Source organism: Natrix helvetica (genome assembly GCF_964273705.1).
Source record: "Natrix helvetica genome assembly, chromosome: 8".
Classification (NCBI taxonomy): Eukaryota; Metazoa; Chordata; class Lepidosauria; order Squamata; family Natricidae; genus Natrix; species Natrix helvetica.
In genome coordinates this window covers 20968201-20988762 of record NC_138559.1, presented here as the reverse complement: position 1 = coordinate 20988762, position 20562 = coordinate 20968201, and the positions used below count along the sequence as shown (strand labels likewise).

At 43.8% G+C, this 20562-nt stretch overlaps 3 protein-coding genes across 3 annotated transcripts in view; 2 read left to right on the top strand and 1 right to left on the bottom strand.

The window, feature by feature from the left end:
- ADAMTS8 (ADAM metallopeptidase with thrombospondin type 1 motif 8) overlaps positions 1-20562 on the top strand; it is a 489092-nt gene that overhangs the window by 88799 nt on the left and 379731 nt on the right. The gene's annotated exons all lie outside the window — the stretch shown is intronic.
- SNX19 (sorting nexin 19) overlaps positions 1-20562 on the top strand; it is a 395229-nt gene that overhangs the window by 347116 nt on the left and 27551 nt on the right. The window lies entirely within an intron of this gene.
- The window catches only part of ST14 (ST14 transmembrane serine protease matriptase), a 47265-nt gene continuing 42657 nt past the window's right edge, over positions 15955-20562 (bottom strand). The window contains exon 19 of the mRNA XM_081961274.1: positions 15955-19788. Coding sequence (XP_081817400.1) covers positions 19627-19788 — 162 coding nt within the window. The 3' untranslated portion in view covers positions 15955-19626. The remainder of the gene's footprint in view (positions 19789-20562) is intronic.

Below are 20562 nucleotides of genomic sequence, written 5' to 3'. Positions count from 1 at the left end.
TGGGGTGGTTGGGGTCTATAACAATGCTTCGAGCTCTAAGCATATAGTGGTTATAAGCAGTATCCTGAATAATCTTCTCCACTGTCCTCACCACTCTCTGTATAGACTTTCTATCTGAGGCACCACTATCACCAAACCAGTGATACAGTTTGTGCCTCTGTAAATTGTGGCCAGGACAGAAGGAGAAAGATAGATGGGATAGATCTGTATTTATTTAGCAGTTCCACAAACTGACAATGTGAAATTTTAAGGGATGCACCCCGCAATGAATTTATGTAATTTGGGGAAGATAACCTTGCATCCTATAGGTGGTTTTGCCCCAGCCAATTTAGTCAGTTCCTCAAATCTACGGGGAGTTAGAACATATAAATCTTCTTCCTTTTAACTACTCAGAACTAAACATTGCATTGAGAAGATGGCATAGAACTAAAACAACTTAGGCCCTTGCAGAATTAGAAGTTGTTTCATTTTGATTCCTCTCCGACCACTGTCGGGTCTGGGTGTTTTTTTTTAAACTGTAATTGCTAAGGAGATGTCCAATTGGAAGCACCTTTGGAAAATGCAATTACTGTTTCGATGATGTTTTAGTAGCTGCCTCCCGTTCATCCCCAAATGGTAATGCACTCAAGCTGCTGAGAGTTTTTATTATTTATTTAGTTCAAGTCATAAGGCTGTCTATCTCAAATTCATGATTCTGGGCAGCTAACAGCAGTTTAAAAATTCCATACAACAGCACAAACCATAAAGATTAATCAGTGGAATGATGTGCCTCCAGAAGTTGTGAGTGCTTTGACGCTGGAAGGACAACCATCTGTATGAAATAATATAGCATTTCCTGCTTGAGCATGGGGTTGGACTAGAAGACCTCCAAGGTCCCTTCCAACTCTGTCATTCTGTTAAAATAATATATACATAATTGGTAGCTGTACTAGAAATAAAAAAGCAGCAAGCAAAACAGCTGTCAGGGTTCCAAGGGACACCCCCAACGAAAGAAGACTCCGAGACTTGAAGTTCCTCAAAGTTCAATTTTATTAGAGATGTCATATTGGCACATCTGGGAAAACCCGAATCTGAAAGTTTCCAGGTTTTCCCCACCCAAATGAAAGTCCATGTCCCTGCTTGTACTGGCCTGCCCTGCCACATGTCCATCCCACGGTCCAATCAGGCACCGTCCCAACTGGAGATGCCTCCTATTCGTGCACTCCAGGTGTAGGGCAAGATGTCCTTGCCTGTCTGAGAAAGGAATGTTACCGTATTTTTCAGAGTGTAAGACGCACTTTTTTCTCACAAAAAAGAGGCTGAAAATCTGGGTGCGTCTTATACACTGAATGCAGCATTTTGTTTGTCTCCCAAAACCCCGCACCCTTTGCAAAAATGGCCGTGCGTAGCCTTTAGGAGGCTTCAAAAGTGCTCCTGGGGGATGGGGAGGGCAAAAATGAGCGAAAAACGGGCCATTTTTGAAAGGTCTGCAGAGTGCAAAAACTTTTTTTTTTAATTTGCCTCTTCAAAATCTTGGTGCGTCTTATACTCGAAAATTACGGATATATCCCCCCAGCTCCATACAATCCCCCCTCCCAGCATTGAATGTGGCAGGCCTGAAGGCCCAATGCACAAGATGGCTTCCAGACCTGACAACAACACAATCATTGCATGGGCTCTGCCACAATTCTGAACTCCCAGGTTTTCATGGCATGGAACCATGTCATTAAGACTTCACGGAAGGCCAGCATGATTTAGGTTAATCTAATCTGCAGGGGGAGGTTATATTCCCAAATACGTGTGCCACAACAAAAGAGAAACACCCTGTGTTTTTCAAAAGAAAAGAGAAAAGAAGAAAAGCAAATATTGCAGTCATACTGGACCCATTTCTTTGCTTGCTACATTTCTATAAGAGCTTGCATGGATGGGCTATCATATGTTGATTTAGTCACGCTTAGACCTTGGGAAATCAATTGAATTCAAGATAGCCATAATATGTCCGGTTGAAGATGATTGACGAACTCTAAACCTACCGAAATCTGATTCTGGTTTTAGGTAAGCAAGGGAGCAATGGTGCAAACAGAATCACAGAGCTGGAAGGGACCTTGGAAGTCTTCTAGTCCAATCCGCCGCTCAGGTAGAAAACCCTACACCATTCCAGACAAATGGTTCTCCAATCTCTTCTTTAAAGCCTCCAGTGTTGGAGCATTCACAACTTCTGGAGGCAACTTCTGTTCCACTGATTAATTATTCTCACACTGTTAGGAATTTTCTGCTCAGTTCGAGGTTGCTTCCCTCCTTGACTAGTTTCCATCCATTTCTTCTTGTCCTGCCCTCAGGTGCTTTGGAGAATAGCTTAACTCTCTATGGAGAATCTCAGTCATTCAGGTCATGGTTGTCCCAAAGGTGCTTTTTTTTCTGGTTCTTCTTTGAAAAGGTTTGCTTACTCCCTCTTCTCTGTGGCATCCCCTGAAATATTGGAAGACTGCTATCAAGTCACCCTTAGTCCTTCTTTTCATTAAATTAGACATATCCTGCAAACTGTTCTTCATATGTTTTAGTCTTCAGTGTTTTATATGTACTTCGTATGTTTTAGCCTTTCAGTCGAAACAGAATATAGTGTAGAAGTAATATCATCACAAATAGTGTGTGTGTGTGTGTGTGTGTTACATTTTCTTCTTCGAGAAACCCTAATTGGAGGCATCTAAAAATGAATCAAGGGAGCAGCACCAGAGACAGAGTTGGCCCGGCTTCTCCGCTTAACTAGTACAATGTGAATTTTGACATCCACATATTTGCAGCAAATTCTTTAGTTACATCATTAAAAGCCCTGCGACATGCATCCAAAAATTTGGTGATAATAGCAGCTGCGAAGAACAGCCAAACAAATACGGAGAACCAGCTGTGTTTGCTTCCCAGACGTTGGGTCAGAAGTTACAGCGATGAATTAAGAAAATGTTGCCAATAGACAACAAAAACTCAGAAGTCCTCAGTAGTCTCAAGCTACTTCCAAGAGTATGAAGAAGAAGGAGAAGAAGAAGGAGGAGGAGGAGGAGGAGGAGGAGGAGGAGGAGGAGGAGGAGGAGGAGGAGGAGGAGGAGGAGGAGGAGGAGGAGTGGGACACAGGATATAGGACACCAGTTTGGAGGAAGCCAATGCATATTTCAGTGATTAGGAAGTGAGGGAGTTTTGCCCAAGAGTTGGTCTTAAAGTTTGTGGAATTGCATAAAAAAGACTTTGTCCAGATCAGATTCATTCACTGGTAAAGGTGAAAACTAAGGTCTCCATCAGAAGACAGTTATAGATGAAAAGGAAGCACGCATGAATACAAACTGAATGCAAACCAGATAATCAAGATCTAAATGAGGTTTGATCTGACTTGACAGCATGAATCAGTGAAAGGAAATCAGTGGGCTAAGAGAAGTAAAGTTTTACAGACGCTATCTTACCATACTTAGAATAATAAGGGTTGGAAACAACTTGGACATCTTCTAGTCCAACTCCCTTCTGACGCAGGAGAGTCAATTCCATTTCAGACAAAGTGTGGTCCAATTTCTTCTTAAGACTTCCAGTGTTTGGGGCATTCACAACTTCTGGAGGCAAGTTGTTCCACTGATTAATTGTTCTCACTGTCAGGAAATTTCTCCCTAGTTCTAAGTTGCTTCTCTCCTTGATTAGTTTCCATCCATTGCTTCTTGTCTTGCCTTCATGTGCTTTGGAGAACAGCTTGACTCCCACTTCTTTATGGTTGCCCCTAAGATACTGGAACACTGGTATCATGTCACCTTCTTTTCATTGTACCGGACATATTCTGGTCCAATTCTTGCAATTTTTCTTCATATGTTTTAGCCTCCAGCCCCCTAGTAATTTTTGTTGCTCTTCTCTGCACTCTTTCTAGAATCTCAACATCGTTTTTATACCCTGGCAACCAAAACTGGATACAGTATTCCAAGTGTTGTCTTAGAAAGGCCTTATCAAGTGGTATAACAATTCACGTGAACTTTTTTCTATCCCTCGGTTAAATGGAGCCTAGGATTTTATTTATCTAGCATTATTCAACAAGAGATGGCGCACATGTGCGTGCAAAGACCAGCTGGCCGGTGCGCATGTGCGCCAGGGAGCTGCTCTTCCAGTTTCCGGCACGTCCATGCATGCGAAGATCAGCACCGTAGCCCAGAAGAGTAAGAGGCGACAGCTGGCGTGCCTGGAAAGATGGCTCTTCATGCCACTTTTGGCACACGTACCATAGGTCCACACCACAGCCAGAAAAGTGGCTGCCCAGTCTTTTCTTAAAAGGATCTTCTTTGTAGAAAGACGTGCATGAAATGATGAGGGAGCAAGGAGAGATCATCTAAACAGCCATATCAGCCAAATCCACCTAGGTAGTGACAGATGTGACCACCATATTGCACTCCCAACTGGTCATAACCCACAATAGAGTACAATTTTCAGACTAGTGTTGACTGCAGTCATGCTAGATGGCCCTTAAGAAACCACTTGTTGTTTATTAATGAAAGTGGGAGAAAGGCGAAGGCACTCAAAGAATTTAACAAGCTCTGGCTCAGCGCATTTGCTCAAAGCCAAAAGTGATGTGATTTCACAAGTATTCATCCGCTTTACTACAGGATAGTCTCCCAGGGAGGACTGCAAATGTTGGGTCAAGGTTTTAAGCCAACAATTCCTCTACTTGCTTCCCTTATTTTATTCCTACAGTGAAGCAAATACTTATCTATTCCAAAAAGAGGCACTTGCTTATAGAAATAAATATTAAATGTATGAAAGCATTAATTATTCACCTGTGCCCCGATCAGTTGTCTTTGGAGAAGTATTAGAAGCCAGCAAAGGTAGAATAAGTTCATAATATTGTCTTTTTACTTATTATATGATGCCAGTGATGGTCTGGGGGAGAATTGAGTAGGTGGAAAATTGCAATTTTCCAATGTCAGTTCCAGCAATGGCTTTAATTAAACCATCCTCGAGGTTGTCCCAAAGGTGTTTTTCCAGAAGGCAACTGAACTTTCCTTGTTTTTTTCCTTGAAGGAGCACCTTCAAGGTGGTAGAACATTGATTTCTTCCTCCACAATCAATCAACTTCAATTTGTCAACCGTGACATTTTGTTATTTTTTTTTCTAGCTGTTTCTCTTCAATTTCTGCATTACCTACAGTGGTGGGATTCAAACATTTTAACTACCTATTCTGTGGGCGTGGCTTGGTGGGGGGGTGGCATGGCTTGGTGGGCATGGCTGGGTGGGTTTGGCTTGGTGGGAGCATGGCAGAGGAAGGATACTGCAAAATCTCAATTCCCTCCCGATCAGCAGGGACTCGGGAGGCAGAGCATAGATGGGGGTGGGGCCAGCCAGAGGTGGTATTTACCGGTTCTTCAAACTACTCAAAATTTCCACTACCGATTCTCTAGAACTGGTCAGAACCTGCTGAATACCACCTCTGACCACCTGGTATTGCAATACCAATGAACCAGACTTCTCTTCCCCACCCCACCCCACCCATATCAGGCATGTTGTGGACCAGATGTCTGTCTGCTTGGATTTGAAGCTCCTACAAAATCGTGACCTCTTTATTTTTAAGAATTTTGTCCATTTGGTGTTCTCAGTGAGTGGGTTGCATTCAAACCCAAACCTCTGGGTCTTAGGGGGACAGGATAGGTGCAGCCAACAGGGGTGGGTACTGGCTGCTGCCACTGCCGGTTTACTCAGGAATGCATTGCGCTGTTGATGCATGCTATGCACACTTGAGCAGTACTAAAAAAAGCTTCTGCGCATGTGCAGAAGCAAAAAACAAGATGGTGGTGCCTATGGCACTGCCGAGAGAACCAGTTCAGGGGCATGGCAGGCTGAGTTACTACCTACCCGGCCGAACCGGTAGGAACCGGTAGGAACCAGCAGGAAACCACCTCTGGTAGCCAGTGTGGCCATGGCCAGCTTGACGTCACTCATGTCAAGGGCACCTGTGGTAGCCCAAGTGCTCTGCCAGAGAAAACGAGCTCTTGAGCTCCGTTTCGGCTGTGACAGCCTCCTGCAACCCTCTGCCAGTGAAAACGGACCTCAAGAGTGCAGCACGCAGCCCTCCAGTGCTCCATCTTTTCTGGCAGAGGCACCGCAGGATAGTCCTTTGCTGTTTCCAGGGTGGGCCCATGAGCCAGTTCTAAGCTTCCCATGGGCCACATCCAGCCTCTGGGCCTTGAGTTTGACACCCCTGTTGTAGATAATCAGTTTGTGAGATGTTTTTATTGTTGTTGTTGTTATTGCTATTAATATTTTGCAGGATGTCCGAATTCATTCGTTGAGTCCCACCCTAAATTTCAGAGCAGGTGAAGTTTGGAGCCATTTTCCACCTCATCCCTCAATCAACCTTGCACAGAAGTTGGGTTCGGTCCTCATCCTGCTGTATTGATCAGGACTATGAAATTGCATTTCTAAAAAATTCTTTATATTCCTGGTTTCTGCAGCTGCCTCTTATCCATCTCAAAGCATCTGCTATTTATCATTTTTATAAGCCCCGTTATTGATCTTCTGGCTTGCGCGGAGCAAATCCTAATGTCATGGAAAATCAAGTTGGAAAAGGCTATGGGGATGGGAAAGGGCCAAGGTTGTGTGTTGTTAAAATGTGCGCCCTCCTCCCACGCCACGGTTTTGTTCCTTTTGGATTTTCCTGTACCTCATCCAAGATTAATTTAATTATACCCCAAAGCTTTTACCTTTTCCTTCGAAAGGCAGTTTCCACACACAGTCAGAATTTCCCTGTGGAACAGCCAACTCACAGCAACTCACACACTTCTAGAATGTTCTGTTTTTAAAGTATTCTATAACATGAAGACATATGGGTGGGGTACAATTATAGCTTGTATCTCCCGTTTTTGTTTAAAAGTGATCCAGAAAAACAATACACCATCTCAAGTGCAGCCCCCCATCAAGGATTATTGTTCATGCTGACAAAGAGTTTCTAAAGAGCTTAAGCTTGCAATAAACCTTTATATTCATTTGAACTGCCGGGTTTTCCAAGGTCCTAGTCCAACACAATCATGATATATTTAAAAAAGGGTCTCAAAATAACAAATATGTGCTGAGAATTCAGAATTGAAATTTCTCTTGGGTTATTCTCAAACGAGGAAACATTCCCTGCACAATTGCATCACACACAGACACTTTTGATCTGTACCAAGGGGTAAAACCCAATTTTTTTGAGCTTTGATATTTAAAATGTATCCAGTGAGTTTATTGTTGTTTATGCTTAAGGGGGTCGTGTGGCTGTTTCTATTTTTTTTTTAACGATGTGACCATTTTAATCTTTGATTTGATGAATGCTACCTTACCCAAAACCCAACCCAAAATAAAGGATGCCTTTTGCACAGTGCAGCTGCTCAGATTTATTTTGGACAGTTGATATATTGTAAGACCCATTGTATGGGAGTGTATTTTTAACTCAGTATGAACAACCTATTTTCAGGACCCATTAATTATACCTGTTTATTATTACTCTAGAATTTGGGAGTTAGCCTTTAACTTGATGCCTTTGGCTCAGACACCATGGACAAAGTTGTTGGGGGGAAGACAATATTTCAGAATCCAGGCACATCATGAACTTCAAAGGAACATGTTCATCATTTATTTATTTACAATACAATACAATACAATAGTAGAGTTGGATGGACCTTGGAGGTCTTCTAGTCCAACCCCCTGCCTAGGCAGGAAACCCTATACCGTTTCAGACAAATGGCTATCCAACATCTTCTTAAAGACTTCCAGTGTTGGGGCATTCACAACTTCTAGAGGCAAGCTGTTCCACTGGTTAATTGTTCTGCCAGGAAATTTCTCCTTAGGTCTAAGTTGCTTCTCTCCTTGATTAATTTCCACCCATTGCTTCTTGTTCTATACTCAGGTGCCTTGGAGAATAGTTTGACTCCCTCTTCATTGTGGCAGCCCCAGAGATATTGGAAGACTGCTATCATGTCTCCCCTAGTCCTTCTTTTCATGAAACTAGACATACTCAGTTCCTGCAATTGTTCTTCATATGTTTTAGTCTCCGTCCCCTAATCCTCTTTGTTGCTCTTCTCTGCCCTCTTTCTAGATTCTATCTATCTATCTATCTATCTATCTATCTATCTATCTATCTATCTATCATCTATCTATCATCCATCTATTGACAAGTACAAGGAAACAAGTATGAAAACACATGAAAAAATGGCACAAATAAATGGATATAAATAAGCAAAACATAGCCATAAACAGATAAAAAGAGTACATATAAATGGGGACAGTACGACAGGGACGGTAGGCACACCGGTGCACTTATGTACGCCCCCTTAGGGATCTTTTAAAAAACATGTAAGATCCACGGTAGACAGCTTAAGGTCAAAGGTTAGAGGAACTAACAACAGGATCAGGTAGGGTATTCCACACATTTACTACTCTATTGCTGAAATCGTTTTTCCTGCAATCAAGATTAGAACGGATGACATTTGGTTTGTATCTATGGATAGCCCTTGCGTTACTGCAGTTGAAGTAAAAGTAGCTATTAACAGGTAGGACTTTATGGCAGATTATCTTCCCGTAGGGAATAAAGAAGAGCGAAAGGGGAGGGGAGTTTGCAGGAGACAATTAGTTCACTAATTGTTCATTAGTTCATTAGTCTGAAGATTTGCTTGTGACTCTCAGAGACTCTTTGCCAAGTATTTTCCAGTACAGCATGGCATTTGGAAAATATCGGCCTGGCAGGTCTCCAAGCCTGATAAGGTCTGTGGTTGTAAATTCACCCTTGAAAGACTGTTTGCCGGAACTTTGCTGGATGTAAACGAGAGGAATTTACATGAGCTTAATAAAAAGGGGTTTTGTCGGGACAAGGAGCCTGCTTCGTGCTTTTCTGAAGCCTAGGTTTCTGAAGCCTCGTCCTCTGATTCCAGCAGTTTTGGTAGCAGTGAATTGTCTTCCAATCGCAATGGATCTGAAAAGGTCAACCAATTGATCTGAAAGGGTCAACCAATGAATTGCAACCGTTCCCAGCCTGAGCTCCTTGGCATACAGAGTAGCTTTGAAGCTTGCTCTGGATTTGTCCTTCCCTTGGCTGAATGACCTATCATTTCAGCTCCATTTCTAGAGAAGGAAGAACCTTCTCCAGCCACATCCTTATTGCTCAGGGCTGCCATGGAGCATCTCAGAAGCGAAGACAACCAATGAAATCCATCCTAGCCAGCACTTTTTATAGGACTGCTCTTCCTTTGTCTTGAATGCTATTTAACGGGTAATATTTAAATGACAGCTATATGGAACGAAGCTGGACTGTTTCAGCCAAGAAGCCTTCCTACCTACTTGGCCTCTCTCAATTCAGTTGTGTCTGAATGCTGTGTGCTTCTCAGAGATCAAGACCTCCTTCAAGATGTTGAAGGGACTGTAAAAAATTGTTTTGATTTTCTTCTTCACAAGGGGTGCTTGTTGGTGAACCAAGATGAAGATGCCCAAGCTGCTTGGAACGGACGGGCGCTGGAGTCCAGCATAACGAAAGGGCACCCAGCACGAGCCAACTCTTGAGCCCCAGATGTTTAGCATCTGGCAGGCAGAAGGCCAAAACTATTGTGATAACCTATAAAAGAGTGACATCTAGTGGGTGGAAGGAACTGTCATTGGATTCTGTTGAAGCCTAGTGAAGAACGAAAAACTCCCCCACAAAAACCAGAATGTGAGAATTAGAATAGAATAGAATAGAATAGAATAGAATAGAATAGAATGGAATGGGATGGGATGGGATGGGATGGGATGGGATGGGATGAAATGGAATTCTTTATTGGCCAAGTGTGATTGGACACACAAGGAATTTGTCTTTGGTGCAGAAGCTCTCAGTGTACATAAAAAGACAAGATACATTTGTCAAGAATCATAAGGTACAATACTTAATGATAGCCATAGGGTACAAATAAGCAATCAGGAAACAATATCAATATAAATCGTAAGGATATAAGCAAAAAAGCTACAGTCATGCAGTCATAGGTGGAAGGAGATGGGTGATAAGAACAATTAGAAGACTAATAGTAACACAGCCTTAGTGAATAGTTTGATAGTGTTGAGGGAATTATTTGTTTAGCAGAGTGATGGAGTTCTGGAAAGACTGTTCTTGTGTCTAGTTGTCTTGGTGTGCAGTGCTCTATAGCATCGTTTTGAGGACAGAAGTTGAAACAATTTATGTCCAGGATGTGAGGGGTCTGTAGATATATTCACAGCCCTCTTTTTGACTCGAGCAGTATACAGGTCCTCAAGGGAAGGCAGGTTGTTAGTAATTGTTTCTTCTGCAGTTTAATGACTGTATTGCTAACACTGAAAAGATTCACTAGCATGATAGGGAGTGGGAGAAGATTTAATATGGCCAATGATTACATTTATATATATATAAAAAAACCAAAATTTGGTAATCCACCGCAGAGTTGCGTAGATTTCCCAACTTTTATTGGAACCCTTATTGCTAAGGCTCCACGGAGAAGAAAGAAGTGATTTGAACTTGCTCAGAACTGTTTATTTATCCAGTGTCTTTCTTCATCTTTGTTCCTCTAATCCAAGAGAAAAGGGCAACACTGTGACCAAGGCATGTTTAAAGGAAGAAAGCCATAGATAGAACTTCAAGCCATAAAAGGAAATTGAGTCACATTTAACTTGGCCCAAGCAACCTCTTGCTTCACACCCCGTGTGAAATGGTGGATTACATAACGATGACTTATTGAGTAAACTATCATGGATTGCATAACAGGCTAAGGCAAAAACCAAGCAAGCTCTGTCAAAAAACACCCCCCCACACACACACAATATCTATCTTTTATATTCTTAGTGTCCCCAAATCCATCTTCAGAGGTTGCTTGTTTTGGTGGCTCGGTTATAAATCTTAAATGTATTCAGCAATCAAATTGTTCCTTGGGGAGCTAACAAGAATAAAAAATAGTTTTGGACTGGGTTTGCAGTGGGTGAATGTGGGGGGGGGGGGATCCAAAGCTCAGCTGAGGACTAACAGAGGAAAGGGAATAGCAGAAAAAGAAAACAGATGGGCAAATGGATATCAGGCACTTAGAATAGAAAACAGAGCTGAAAGAGACCTTAGAGGTCTTCTAGTCCAGCCCCCTGCTGAAGGAGATCTTATAGCAGGGGTGTCAAACTCAAGGCTCGGGGGCCATATCCAGACCACCAGGTGCTTAAATCTGGTCCACGGGGCCACCCTGGAAACAGGGAAGGACCGGCCCGTGGTGCCTTTGGCAGAGTGGAGCTCAGGGGGAGCACGTGCATTTTGGCTGGCAGAGGGTGGCAGGAGGCAGTGGCATCCAAAAATGGAGCTTGGGAGCCCATTTTCGCTGGCAGAGTGCTTGAGCCACCACAGGCACTTATAACACAAGGGAGGTCGAACTGGCAACGCCCACCCTGGCCACGCCCACACATGCCCCCCTGAGGTCAAACACAACCCTGATGCGGCCCTCGGTGAAATCGAGTCTGATACCCTGCCTTATGCCATTCCAGGCAAATGGTTGTCCAGTCTCTTCTTGAAAACCTCCAGTGTTGAAGCAGCCACAACTCCTGGAGGCAACTCATTCCACTGATTACCGTATTTTTCAGAGTATAAGACACACCTTTTTCCCTCAAAAAAGAGGGTGAAAATCTGGGTGCATCTTACACACTGAATGCAGCATTTTTTGCCTCCCGAAACTGCGCCCCCTTCACCAAAATGGCTGTGCATGGCTTTTAGAAGGCTTTCAGAGAGCTCCTGGGGGCTGGGAAGGGCAGAAATGAGCAAAAAATGCCCCCCTTTTTGCCCCCCAGCTCCCAGCAGCACTCTATAGGCTTCCTAAAGGCTATCCATGCCCTATTTTTGACAAAAAACGGGCCTGTTTTCACGAAAAATTGGCTGTTTTTTGCTCGTTTTGGCCCACCGCACACCCCCCCCCAGGAGCACTCTACAAGCCTCCCAAAGGCTATTCATGCCCTTTTTGGGGGGGGGGGAACGGGCCCATTTTTGGGAGGTTTGCAGAGTGCAAAAAAAATTTTTTTTTTACTTTTCCTCTTCAAAACCTTGCTGCATCTTATACTCCGGTGCATCTTATACTCTGAAGAATACGGTAATTGTTCTCACTGTCAGGAAAGTTCTCGGTTGCTTCTCTCCTTCATTAGTTTCTATCTGTTGTTTCTTGTCCTGCCTTTAGGTGCTTTGGAGAATAGCTTGACCCCCTCCTCTCTGTGGCAGCCACACAAATATTGCTTAACCCCTAGTCCTCCTCTTTCTTAGACCACGCATTCCCGGTTAAGGACTGTGGTTTATTATCTCCCCCTTTCTGGCTTGCTCTGCAAAAGAGCAGTGGGGAACGATATTCCTTACAGAACGGTTTGCAGCAGCACAACATGTAATGATAATGCCCAGACATGGTCTGTTTGACCAACGCCCCAGCACAGAGCTCTCCCTATAATCTCCTGCCTCTCCCGAGGCACAATTAATCTTTAGATTTAATACTTTAATTCCACTCTTGGCTCTGCGAGGTTCTCCCTTTCTCTCTCCCCCAGCAAATTTGCATCGGTGCCAGCAGGTCGATCAATGAGGGAGATGGAGCTGCAGAGGGAGGGGTGTGATCTGCAGCATTAAAAAAATCAAAAATAAAAAATCCGGGTTTTCAGCCCTGTCACCAGAGAACCTGGATTTGTTTCGTTGCCTCAATCCAAAGCAGTTTATTTCTCCCCTCCCCACCCCAGGTTTATACCTTCAATCTTATCGCAGGGCTTAGTTGTTTGTGCCCAAGCAACACATTTCCCATGGACATGCAGATGGTGCCCGGAAGGCCTCCTGCAACAACCTGGAAGGCCTTTGACAAAGTAGACAACGATCTACTTTTTCGTACGCTAGAAAAAAGTGGGGACAGACAGCTTCACCACTGGATGGATCTGTAACCGGCTGGCAAATCGTATTCAACAAGTAATCCTTAATGGGTCTAAGTCTACATGGAGAGAAATAAGCAGTGGGGTACCACAAGGTTCTGTCTTAGGCCCAGTACTCTTTAATATCTTCATAAACAACTTAATTGAGGGAATAGAAGGGGAACTTACCAAATTTGAAGATGATACTAAACTGGCAGGAATAGCCGACACCCTAGAAGATAGGCTCAAGATCCAGAAAGATCTTGACAGGTCAAAATTCACTTAACAAATGTCTTGCTTAGCAGCCTTACTTTGGGGCTCAATTGTGATCGTAAGTGGAGGACAACCTGCACAACCAGTGGTGGGTTTCTACCAGTTTGGACCGGTTCAGACGAACCGGTAGTAGTTTGGTGGCTTGGGTCGCTGTAACCAGCAGCAACCCAGACCTGCCCCACCCCTGAACTGGTTTTCCCGGTGGTGCCGTAGGCGTCACCATCTTGTTTTTCGCTTCTGCGCATCATACGGTGCATCCATGAGCAAACTGTACACCCCTGTGTACCACGATTGTGAGTACTCATCCAAGGGACTGAAAAGTTTGAAATGGCTGTCTCCGGTCTCCATCTGAAGTCAAAGCATGTCGCTCTTTGGGTCTGAGCATTGTCTGATGGAGTCACTTTAGCCTTGGCCACCACTTCCTTTCACAAAGTCATGTTTTGGGCTCCTGCTCTGCAGGTAGCAACACCTAGGCTGGGATCTAAAGCCAATCTGGACTCGGTTCTGGTTTGTATTTGGATGAAATAAAACAGCAGAAACCAAGACAAGATCTATTCATCGGTGAATCTTTTTGCAGTAAAATTCATCTTGCAACCTGGAACAAGAAAAAAAATCGGAATAGAGCTGGAACGGACCTTGGAGGTCTTCTAGTCCAGCCCCTTGCTCAAGCAGGAGAACCTATACCATTTCAGACAGATGGCGCTCCAGTCTCTTCTTAAAAGCCTCCAGTGATGGCGCATCCAAGCCCTTCCACTAATTAATTGTCCTCACTTTTAGGAAGTTTCTTCTTAATCCCAGGTTGCTTCTCTCCTTGAGTAGTTTCCACCCATTGCTTCTTGTCCTGCCTTCAAGTGCTTTGGAAAATAAGTTGACACCCCCCCCCCCTCTTCTTTGTGGCAGCCCCTTAAATACTGGAATACTGTTACCTTGTCCCCCCCAAATCCTTCTTTTCTCTAGACTAGCCATACCCAGTTCCTGCAACTGTTCTTCCTATGTTGGTCTCCACATTTTTCTCCTCATTTCAAACACACCAACTGTGGCCTATTTTACACTTGAAGAATCTGTTGCTGGACAGTCCCTTTTGCTCATCTAACTTTAACCCAGAGAAGGAGCATCTGTGGCTTTTCAATCTGCGTGAGGGCTCTGCCTGGCTACTTCCTGGGCCCGACGGCTCTCTTATTCTGCAGCTCAGCAGGAGGAGAGGAAGCCAAGTGTAAAATGAACACATTGGACATTTCTCCACTAGCAATTTATAGCCTTGCCCGGCCAGCTTTGCAGCACCGCAAAACTAGCTTTCCTTAGTGATATACTATAATGCCTAGCAAAAGCTGGAAGTCCGTATATATGATTAGTGTGGAAGTACTCATTAAAAAGCCAACATCCATAAATATATGCAGCCTTAGCTCCAGTCCTCTGAACCTGCCAGGGCTTTGAACAAAATTGAAACACTTGTGTTATTTATCCCAATTCTCCAAGGGCAACAACACAGCCGAGTGCATTGTGGACGACAGGAGATATACATCTTGAGTTCTTTTGTCCACAATTTAGAAGGGATTTCTATGGGCATCTTACGGTCATGCCAATCTGTTAAAAAGTAGGACAGAATATCTATCTAAACATGCATCAATTCATCCATCCATCCACCTACCCATATCTATCTACCTACCTACCTACCTATCCATCCATTCATCCAGTCTATTTTCTATCTACCTACCTATCCATCCATTTTGTCTAAATCTAATTATATCAATATCTATGATCTATCAGGGATGCGGTGACTCGGTGGCTAAGATGATCAGAAAGGTCGGCAGTTCAGTGGTTCGAATCCCTAGCGCAGCACAACGGAGTGAGCTCCCGTTACTTGTCCCAGCTTCTGCCAACCTAGCAGTTCGAAAGCACGTAAGAATGCAAGTAGAAAAATAGGAACCGCCTTTGGTGGGAAGGGAACAGCATTTTGTGCGCCTTCGACGTTTAGTCATGCTGGCCACGTGGCCATGGAGTTGTCTTTGGACAGTGCTGGCTCTTTGGCTTTGAAATGGAGATGAGCACCACCCCCTAGAGTCAGGAACGAGTAGCAGATATGTGCAAGGGGGACCTTTACCTTAATGGAGGAAATCTATTGGCTTCAGAAGAATTGGATTCACACACACAACTGAAGCTTCTGTTGCTCCAGACTTTATCATTCTTGTTGCTCTTCTCTGCACACTTTCTAGGCTCCGAGCATCATTTTTTTCTGTCGTAGTGACCAAAACTATGCAGTATTCCATGTGGCTTCACTACTATGGTATAATGTGATATTATAGATAGTTCTTGACCTACAATAGTTCATTAATAACCGAAGTTACAACAGTGCTGAAAAAAGTGCTCTTATGACCATTTTTCACACTTACGACTGTTGCAACATCCCCATGGTCACATGATCAAAATTCAGATGCTTGGCAACTGATTCATACTTATGACGGTTGCAGTGTCCCAGAGTCACATGAACTCCCTTCTGACAAGCAAAGTCAATGGGGAAGCCAAGATTCACTTAACAACCGTGTCACTAATTTAATGACTGCAGTGATTCACTTAAAAACTATGGCAAGGAAGGTCATAAAAAAAGGGCAAAATTCACTTGACAACTGTTTCACTTAGCAGCAGAACTTTTGGGCTCAGTTGTGGCCATAAATCAAGGACCTCCGGCATCAATTCTTGTGATCTTGACGCTACTCTTCTGTTTTTGAGGTTCTCGTTTGCTTATCGGATCCAACTCAGGCCAGCTTTTCAAAAATATTTCAACCCACACAGTACATGATGAATTAAAATGAAGCATCCATTAAAAAACAAGTTTAATAACAGATTCAGAATCATCAGACCTTTCCACTTCATTCAGTTTTTCAATAAAAAATAAAAAAATGGGGGCAGAAATATTGGTAGGAATTATGTTTGGTACAGCATTTTGTTTTTAAAAAAAAGATACAATCTTTATATATATATATATACAAACACGTTAAGAAGTAAAATTGAGCTGATTAGTTTCAAACAATTTTGAAAAGCTTTCTTTTAATGTGCAATAAAACAGTTAAGTCTGCACGCGGTCCCTTTCTGTAGCTTTGTGCTTTAAAGAACAGGACACAGTGAAGAATTTCCCCGATTGTTAAATATCCTTTTCATTCAAATATCCTAGCGGTAGGGGTGGGAAAAACCTCTTCCCATTTTTGTCCTATGTCTGTGGAACAACATCTTCAAGAACATATGTAATTTTCCCTGGTCTACAACTTTGGAGCAATAGAGGTGTAGAACAACACTAAGCTTTACAGTAAAGAACCATTACTTGTCCTTCAGTTGTAAAAGCAACAATTGTAAAAATAAGACAGATCACACAGTGAAATACTACAGTCTTGTCCATTGGCTTGCAGAAAAGTTTTAGTTCTATCTCGCTCTACTTAATAGTGTTTCTTCCCTAAATAATCTCACGGGCATCTTTTCTTTCACTCAAAGGCTTAGGCAGAGGCACTTAATCTACTCAAAGAAGGCTCAAATTCTGTTGATGCTGCCAGCAAACACCGAAGCAAATCAGCATTTGACAGGATAGAAATGCTCCCTAAAAAAGACTGGACTACAACTCCCAGAATGCATAACCAGCTTGGCCAATAGCTAGGAAGAAGAAGAGAAATGCTAACGGCACAACGGCTTCCAAGGAGGCTCCAGTTTGGAGAACTGGCATTATCTTTAGCCATCAACCTATAAAGAACCTTAGTGGGGTCCTAAAAGGAAAGAAATTATGTAGAGTAGCATAGATTAAACAAGGCTGTACAATAAGGCACATTGTGGTAATGCCAATTCTGCACCAAAACGGGGCAGAAAAAGGAAACAATCCACTAATACAAACACACACAAATTCACACACACACACACACACAATTATATTCTCTAGATCTCTCTACACCTATCTCATTCTAATGAGGTAAACAGGTGCAGAGGGACTGGATTAAAAGTGCAGGGCCTCAGAGATCTCTGCTCCGTATCAATGTTTTTTCCAAGATGGGCTTTCTCATGGACATTGAGGGCTAGGCATTCCCATTCCCAGCCAGCTTATATTGGTGCCCAAGATATCGGAGGGGGAGTAAGTGAGGGAAGGGCTACTAAAACCTCCTGGATAAAACGGGATTTGGGGAAGGCGACAAGAATGCCAGGAGGTCTGCAAATAATCTCAGAATGTCTCCCAAGAAGGTCAGGAGACCAAGTTTCAAGAACAAGAGCCAAGAGGTCCTTCAAAAAGAATACCGCATTTTTCGGAGTATAAGACACACTCCCCCCCCCCCTAAAAGAGGGTGAAAATTTGGGTGTGTCTTATACACCGCATGTAGCACCGCCCACCTGCTGGGCCCCACCCTTTGGCCTCTGCCTCCCAGCAATTTGCCTCCTTGCAGCAAACAGCCTGTTTCCGTTTCAGCTTCAGCACAGCCTGATTGGAACAAGCAGCTGATTGTCTCTTGGATCAGCCTCCCAACCATCAGCTGTTTCAGGCTGCAGGCAATCCCTGCAGCCTCCCAACCGCTGTTTCAGGCTGCAGGGATTGCCATTGCCTATTGCCGCCTCAGCGCACCCCATTTTCAGCCTCTGCATGGCCCATTTTCCGCCCATTCCGATTCCCATCACCTAGAATGGACAGAATATGGGGCATATGGAGGCCAAAAACGGGGTGTGTGGAGGCTGAAAATGGGGCGCACAGAGGCAGCAATAGGCTATGGCAATCCCCGCAGCCTGAAACAGCGGATAGTTGGGAGGCCTGACAATCAGCTGCTTGTGCTGATCAGGCTGTGCTGAAACTGAAACGGGCTGTTTGCTGTTTGCTGCAAGGAGGCAAATTGCTGGGAGGCAGAGGCAGATTTTTTTTCTTGTTTTCCTCCCCCAAAGCTAGGTGCATCTTATACTTTGGATCATCTTATACTCCAAAAAATAGGGTAGGTCTTGTCATTGACAGGATGTCTCAGGAGATGAAGTTCAACAGATGCAAGGCACAAGCTTTTCAAAACCCAAACAAGCAAGATATGTGAGCTCCAACAGGCTTGCTTTGAAGTCCTCCCCTCATTCCCATTTTTATCCATATTCCATCTTTGATGGAAAGAATCGTGATTTTTTTCACTGTTGGAAAAGTCCAGAATCAACTGGGTTTTTTTTTTTTTTATGAAAGGAAGAGGCAAGTAGATTGCAAGTCCCAAATATTTCAGCTGGACTTTTACATGCAGACACAGAAAAAACAAAAGGCTATTATTCCCCGATTGTCAGTTTTTATCCTCAAAGGCATTTTGGAGATTTTCAGGCAACCTAATAATAATCGACAGAAGCCTTGTAGAAGTTGCCTACAAAAAAATTGCTAAAGCCAGAACTTTTTTATCCCATATTTTAAAAAAAATATCAAGGAGGGAATCTCAATCTAAATTATGCTGGTGGGTGAGATGTAAAGACAGGGAAACAAATGAGGATGGGTGGAGGTGAAGTCAGAGATGGGAAATATTCCCTTTAAAAAAAGCAAAATCTGGTACAATGCTTCTTACATTGCAGACCAAGTATGATTTTCAGTGCTTACTTTGTCAGCGTAACAAGGCTGTATTTTATAGGGCAATTCTGCACCGATATTATGAAGTTCACTCAGGGGGGGAATAGGGAGGGGGGGGAAAGTCATTTAATCAAAGAAACTGCTGCCTTATTTTGCTGCAGACATCCAAAATATCACTGGAGATGAGCAAAAGACATTGTTTTTTAATATCTCTCTGCTCCAATCTAGTGGTCCCACCAAATTTTGCCGCGATATTATAGCCTTCAAATCAATCCACATCTGGAAATTGTCACAATTCCCTTTCCGTAAGAATTCTGGGGAGTTACACACCGAGACAGCAAAGAGAGCAACCTCACTCTTAATGAGGAATTTTCAGGGAAGAGTGATAGGCCGTAGGATCATCGCAGATGGCATCGTGTCGGACACAACAAGGAAAAAGAACAGGGCGCCAAGCCCAGAGACCTGCAATCTGTTTTCTAAACAGGCAGTTTAGTCTTCTTTTCTTTCCACTGTCATCTGTTTGGGACTTGGGAAAAGAGGAGCCAATATAATCCCATCTCAAATTGGTTCCAACCTCCCCTTGCACACAGAAGTCGGATCTGTGGCGGAGCTCCAGGCCAGTCCCAAAAAAAAACCCAGTTCGCGTTTAAATGAAGACACTGCGGTGATCTCAGGAGTTACAGAAGCAAGGAAAGAAGCAGCTGGAGGGCTCTTCCGGTGACAATGGTGTCCATGTACAATTAATCCAGGTGGGTCGTTTGTTATCAAACCAACCTTCCCCACCCGGAAGACCCAGAAGAACGAGAACGAGAGGAAGGGAAGGGTTGAACGTATGAGACAGGTTTCCCTTCACATCATGTGGGAAAGTCTTCTTCAATGGCCAAGTTGACCGATCTGTGCAAGGGGTCAGGTGTGTGAACAATCCCAGTGGCAGAAACCACCTACAACCCTGTTTTCTCTTTGATCCATGTTCGTAGCTTAGTGACCCTGGTGTAGACTCCTGGCCTGTCCCGGCGAGCACAACCGTCTCCCCAGCTGACTACACCAGCCAGGAACATCCGATTGTTCACTTCTATGCTGGTAAGCGGTCCTCCAGAATCTCCCTAGAAGGAAATGAGGCTGCATTTAATCAAGGAACATAATCTCTGGTGCTCCCTTCCCTCGTTTCATACTTCAAGGACGTTTGCCAGGATTTGGGTCTCTAGCAGTGATGGCAAACCTTTTAGGCACCAAGTGCCCCAGCTGCGCTCCCGCACATGCCCAAACTGAAAGGTGCACCGACGCACACATGCGCAAGCACGCACACACGCATGAACCTGTGCGTACATGGACATGTGTGAACATGCATATGTGCAGGCATGTGCAGGCATGGGGAGGAGGGACCCGAAGACCAGCTGGCCGGTGGGAGGTGAAGCATCCCAACACCGGCAGCGTGGCAAGAGGTAAGATCTTTTTCTTTCATGAGCTTCTGCTTCGTTGTTTGCAGGGAGACAGAAGCTCGCGAAAAAAACACCACGAATATCTGACCTGGGGTGATGGGGCACATGTCAGCAGAGAGGGCTCTACGTGACACCTCTAGCATGCATGCCATAGGTTGGCCATCACAGTTCTATAGCTTGGACTTTCTAGAACAGGAGTGTCCAACCTTTGCAACCTTAAGTCTTGTGGACTTCATCATCATCTTCTTTTAACCACCCCATAATCGGGGTGTAGTCTGGGTAACTGAATGGAGCTAGCAGAATGTTTAATGGCCAGATGCCTTTCCTGTCACCAATGTGGAGTTTTGTTTGGCAGATATATTCTCATCATGCCCAGAGGGAGAAATATTTGCCTCTACCTACAATCAAATCAACAGCCTCCTGATTGTAAGGCGAGAG